The sequence below is a fragment of the Pteropus vampyrus genome, unplaced genomic scaffold (genome assembly GCF_000151845.1).
Source record: "Pteropus vampyrus isolate Shadow unplaced genomic scaffold, Pvam_2.0 Scaffold826, whole genome shotgun sequence".
Lineage (NCBI taxonomy): Eukaryota > Metazoa > Chordata > Mammalia > Chiroptera > Pteropodidae > Pteropus > Pteropus vampyrus.
Window position 1 is genome coordinate 315,600 of NW_011889607.1, and position 6,386 is coordinate 321,985.

The following is a 6,386-nucleotide window of genomic DNA, read 5'->3' on the forward strand; positions in this document are numbered from 1 at the left end:
CGTAAACCTTAAGTGTACAGCTCAGTAAATGTTTACATATGTATACATCCATGTAATCACCTGTACACCTAGAAGATGTTCTCATGCCCCCTGCTAGCCAGTATCCTCTTTCCCTAAATTTCCTCTTTGTCCTCTGGCTTCAATTAACCATAGATTAGCTTCACCTGTTCTTGACCCTCACATAGATGAAATCATAGAATATATATTATTTTATGAATAGCATATTATTTTAGAAACACAAAGTACTGTTAAGCAACTCTTTGTAAGTACTGATTTCTAGAAAATAAATTTTTTAATCCGTAGGAAAATCACTAATAATTTCAGAAAATCGTCCCATTTAAGTCCTTGATTTATGTAAGATATTTTAAAAAGAAGTATGTTTTAATTTTAAAACCTAATTTTAAAAATTCATCCTTATCTGAAAACAAAATAAACCAATGTCTTTCTAGACTCTGGACTCAGCCCAATCAGGATGTGATCTGTTTAGAATTTAAAATTCTAAGTGAACATTACTACAGCCCAACAGAAATTGAAAGAATTATAAGGAAATATGAACAACTTCATGCCAAAAATTTTGACAATTTAGGTAAAATAGACAAATTCCTGGAAAGAGACAAATTACTAAAACTGACTCAAGATGAAACAGAAAATTTGAATCGATCTATCACAAGTAAAAAAAAAAAATTAAATTAGTCTTTAGAAGTCTTCCTGCAAAGACAGGTCCAGGCCCAGATGGTTTCATTGATGAATTCTATCAAACATTTAAGAGAGAAATAATACCATTCCTATACAAACACTTTCAGGAAACAGAGGCTATTTTATGAAGCCAAATCTCAAAGCCAGGCAAAAAACAGCGCAAGAAAAGAAAACTATAGTTCAAAATCCCTCACAAACTTTGATGCAAAAATCCTTAACAAAATATTATCAAGCTGAATCCAGGGACATGTAAAATGATGTATACAACATGGCCAAGAGGGATTTTACTCAGGTATGCAAGGTTGGTTTAACATCCTAAAATCAATTTATTTAATATTACCAAAATTAATCAATTAAAAAACAAAACCAAAATGATTGTTTCAATCATGCAGAAAAGGCATGTGACAAAATCTAGCATCCATTCTTTATAAAAACTCAACCAACTACTAAAACAGGGAGATTTCTCAACCTGATAAAAGGTATCTATGAAAAACTTACAGGTAACATAATACTTAATAGTGAAAGACTGCATGCTTTCCCCTTAAGACTGGGAATAAGGCAAGGATATTTGACCTCTCACTCTATTCAACATTGTAATAGAGGTTCCAACTAGAACAAGAAGGGATAATAAAAGGAAATTAAATGCATCTAGATTGGAAAGGAATAAGTAAAACTGTCTTTATTCTCGGGCAACATGATCTCATATGTAGAAAATTCTAAGGAATATACCAAACAAACTTAATCATTGAGTTTAACAAAGTCATGGGACATATGATTAATATAGAAAGATCAACTGAAATTATACACACATACAAACATACAAATCAAGTGCATTTCTATATACTAGTAAGGAAAAATCCAAAAATAAAACTAAGAAAACAGTTACATTCACAATAGAATCAAATAGAATAAAATATTTAGGAATAAATTTAACAAAAACTCTTAAGTAAGGCTTTCCTCTGTAGAGGAAAGAGCATACCTGCATTCTTTGCCGCTGAGTAGTTGTATACAATTTATATAACTTCTCTGAACATCATTTTCCTTATCCTTAAATTAAGAGTACTAACTGTTGTACTACTTGCTTCACAGGGCTATTATGAGCATTGGAAAGCATTACACAGTGATAATTGTACTTAATAAAAATTCACAGGAGCTGTTTGCCTTCCCAGTCCCCTAGTTGAAGTGGTATGGAAATGTACTTGTGAACTTTGGCAATTTCATCACATAGAACAGGGTTGGCTGTTCTGCAATGCAGCAGAGGAGCCATCATTCTAGACCCAGTAAATTAGGACTTTGCTTAGGTTCCCAGCCACCTCACTCAGTCTTTACCCTGAAATCACCAACAGGACATTTCTCTTTCATGCCATGAAGTACCCATTTGGTAAAAGGTTGCAACTTTCACTTGTCATTTTGGAATGCCTTTTTGTTCTTTTTTTCTTCTTTATGTTATGAAGTTTTAGGAAGAATTTTAATCACAGCATATTGAATAACTGATTGTTCTTTAAAGCTGCCACTTTTTTGAGTATTTCAGTTTGTACCATTGAGTTTAACTTTCTTTTCTTGCACTTTCCTCTTCTTAAGGGCTTACGGCAGCCAGCTCCTTTTTCTGATGAAATTGAGGTAGATTTTAGTAAACCCTATGTCAGGGTAACGATGGAAGAAGCCAGCAGAGGAACTCCTTGTAAGTAAATGCCCGATTATTTTGTTGTTTTACTCTTGTTTTTAGCATTCAATTTTATTTATCAAATATATACTTACTCTCAATATTCTTTTGTCAGTTTACTTGTAAAGACTGATTGGGACAAGGGGAAGGAGTTCCTTCCATCTGCCTTGCTGTTTTATTTGGGAGGATAACCGTACTCCATAAAATTTTATTTTTTCTTATTATTATACATTTGTTTCCCAGGGTGTTGTCACAGCTATGCAGTATGGTGGTACACACTTGCTTCCTGGGCTATTGTCACAGCCATGAGATATAGCAGAGCAAACACAATAAGATATTATCTTGAGCTGGGTTATAATCTTGTCTGTTTTTAAAAGGTTCCACATAATACACCAGGCTGTCACATTTTTAATAGCCTTCAGAATTTTTCCCCAAATCTTCCTTTCGATCAGTCAGTACCCTAGCTATGATGCTGTTGATGATAGAGGACAAAAATATCCCAAGTTGAGAGATGCTTATCACTTAACTTTATCTTTATTGATACTATAATTTTCCAGGTTTTTTTTTAGATTCGCTTTATTATTTTCAAAGCCCATACTCTTTATTTGTATGTTTAGTTTATATTATATATGTATTCTAGATACTCTTAGTGTTTTGGGCAATTGGTTTTAGGTATTATAAATTGAAATTTCTATGAGCATTTGCTATAAATACTGAGTCCTATAGGGAGGTATCCTTACTTCTATGTAAATTCTTCAATTATATTTTTTCAATCCTTTTTCAATTCTTCCAATTACTGTGGTAAATGTTCTCTCTACTCTGTAAATATAAGGCTGGACTCAAACCCAGACAAGCACTAGGGAATAAGAAGCAGTTATAGCCACAAATCTATACATATCCAGTATATGGATGGATATGTGTGGTTACTTTTTAATTGTGTTAGTGTGTTTGCTCTCTGTAAGTGAAATACAAATAGAAATGAATGCTGGACAATATCGGACCAGTGATCCCAGTACCCCTTGACTATATCTTGGCTATATGGAATATAGTTTTGGGGTCCTCAAAATTCCAGAGAATGCTTTCCTTTTGCAAAAATGTTTAGATATAGTTCTTGTTGACCACAACCCTTCTAATTCATGATGTAATTATTTGGATTTGGCTCCCTTTACTTGAGTAATAAGCAGGCTAATGAGGCAGGTAAAATGACAACAAGGAAAAACAGGCTATTGTATAACAGGGTGTAATGATGACAGGCCAGATTTCAAAATGCCACCAGACAGTTCAAGGATCACATTCAGTTGTGATTGTAGTGTGTTGAGGGCAAGAACTTTTCATGTACTCTCTAATGACACACATTCAGAATGCAGGACCTCACTCAGATCTGATCACTTTAGTTATTTTACCCAGCTTGTTGCTAATCTATTCATACTATTTGTGATACATAAAATATATGTATGTGTATATGTACTTTTCACAAGTTTAGAAGCCTATAATAAGCACTATTAAATCTAATTTTTAAAAATTTTGGAACAATAGAATTTTACAAGTTCATTTTTGAGATAATCTACTTTATAGTCTCTTCGTTATATATATATAAAGAAATTAAGGCCATAGAAACTTAGAAGTGAAAGCTTCCCTACAATAAAACAAATAATTAGTGATAGAATTGAAGGTAAAATCTAAATTTTTTCATCTTTGTGTTCTTTTCACCCCGGAGTGGTGCTACACTTTGTAGACATTAGTTATACACAATAGAAGACCATCCAGAAAACTGGTTGTATTTTAGGCAGTACAAATAACCACAAATTAGCCTATAAAGTTTACCAGCGTCATTTTATCTCTGTCTGTTCCTTTTTATGATAAACAACCAAGCGACTGACTGAATTCATGCCATTGCTTGACAAGGGATAAACCAGTAATGAATCTACACATATACATGCCAGTTAGTGAATTATAAACCAATGATTGGTACAAGGGGGCACCCCCCCGCTTTGCCTCCAGGTTTTCACTTGGGAGGAAAGTTTGTATAATGTAGGAGAAAACTTACTACCCTGAGAAACAAACAAAAAGTACAAGAGGAAAGTTTGTATAATCTAGAAGAAAACTTACTACCCTAAGAAAAAACAAATATGGCTTGAGAGATAAGAAGATCTCTTTTGAAAAATGGGGGAAAAAAAATCGGTGATATGTTCTCTTGAAGAAAAGAAGAAAAAGGCAGAGTCTGAAGGGCAATGGAATTCTTTTAGGGAGAAAATGTTTCAATGATAGGTATTTGAGAGAATATATCAAAAGAGACAATAAATTGAAACCCAAGTCTATTCTGCTTGAAGGAGAGTATCTAGTTACTTAGCCAGTAGTAGTGTAAGAACTATCATTTTAACCCAAATCAGGACCGTTTTGAGAGTTAAAGGGGTTGCCCTTAATCATATGCTGAGACAACAGATGTAAATCTGTTATCCTGGCCAACAGCCACTTGATGAAAGAATGAATACCTTGTGCTTTCTCCTCAGATCTTCTAGTTCAACAGTGGCCCCTTCTGGCCGTTTGGTTAATATACCAGTCTGGGTTCACCAAAGACGGGGTTAAGTCATAGGAAATTGAGAAGTTGGGAGGCTGTTGCCACCATTCAGGAAGGGTGTTCACTGAGCTAAGTCTCCCTCATTTCCCTTTGCCCTTGCTGTACACTAATGGCAAAGAAACAATAAAATATTCTTAATTTTTATATTCTGTCCTTTGTCTTTTAGGATAAAATAAAGTGAGATCGTAACCACTATGGACTTGTTTAGGAAAGATAGAAGTGTATTAGTTACTTCATGGTCATGATTTCTAGGATTAAGATGAGAAATTATACTACTCAGATTTTTTTTGTTTGTTTTGTTTTATAGGTGAGGAAACTGAGACTTAGGTTCTAAGATTACAGAGAAGGAGGCTGGTTGGCAAACTTGAGCCAGAACCTTTCTGACTCTTTAATCCATCATATTATTTCTCAGTTTTTCATTGTTTTAGTGTATTTATTTTATTTTAAAAACTTACTTTCTGTGTTATAAATTCAGTACATTTCCATGGCCTAAATTTATAAAGTATGAAAAGGATATAGACTGAAATGTCTTCCTTTCACCACCATCTCACAGCTACCCAGTATCCCTTTTACAGGCAAACTGTTTTACCAGTTTCTTGTGGCTATCTAAGCAAATAATGTATATGTCCTCCTGACCTTTTAGTGGGAATATCATGGTATATTCAGTTGCCCATTGACATTTAGGTTATTTCCAAACTTTTGCTATTGCAAACAGAGCTGCAATGAATAAGATACATTTTTACAAATATATCTGTGAGAAAAATTCCTAGAATGGGAATAGCTGGGCCAAAGGATATAAGCATTTGTTGTTTGTCTTTTGATAGGTATTGCCTAATTGCCCTTCTTAAGTTGTACAAAATTTATATTTCTCTTAGCAATGTATGATTTCTCAGTTTAACAGCTACTCATTTATGGATAAAGCTATCTGGAAAGAGGAGTCCACAAACCTGAGAACCAGTTTTCTCCTCCTTGAGTCACTGTCCTTAAGACAGGTGGGACAGGAATATATATCTTATCCCTGCCTTTAGCATGGTATATCTGTTGAGACTGGCCCATCTTTCCCAGAATGATGTAGATGCTCGTTCTGTTATTTTCTGCTGCTACAGGGAAATAGTTCTTCCTTTATTCACATAGTGGGAATATGTTCCTAGGACTCAGATTTTCATTTGAAGCATGACGAACCATTATATAAATTTATTCTCGACGTGATTTTTGGCTTGGAATTAGTCTTATACTCTAAGAGATCATTTCCTGGCTTTTCTTTCATAGTCTACTACCACAAAAAATAAATTGACAGTCCTTTATTCTCACTAATGGAGAGAAGAAGAAAAGCTTTAATATAAAGTCCTAAAATATTAATATTTGATTTTCAAATACTTAGTATATCACCCTCTACTGAGAAAGTATAACATCATGCTCACTATCAAGGAGAAATGCTTGAAGGAATTC

At 33.9% G+C, this 6,386-nt stretch overlaps 1 protein-coding gene across 6 annotated transcripts in view; it reads left to right on the forward strand.

The window, feature by feature from the left end:
• PCYT1A (phosphate cytidylyltransferase 1, choline, alpha) overlaps nt 1-6,386 on the forward strand; it is a 43,852-nt gene that overhangs the window by 25,529 nt on the left and 11,937 nt on the right. For all 6 annotated transcript variants that reach the window (XR_002778342.1, XM_011385925.2, XM_011385928.2 and 3 more), the window contains exon 3: nt 2,278-2,377. Coding sequence is in view for 5 of the 6 variants with exons in the window: in XM_011385925.2 (XP_011384227.1) it covers nt 2,278-2,377 (100 nt within the window). In the remaining variant the exon portion in view is untranslated. The remainder of the gene's footprint in view (nt 1-2,277; nt 2,378-6,386) is intronic.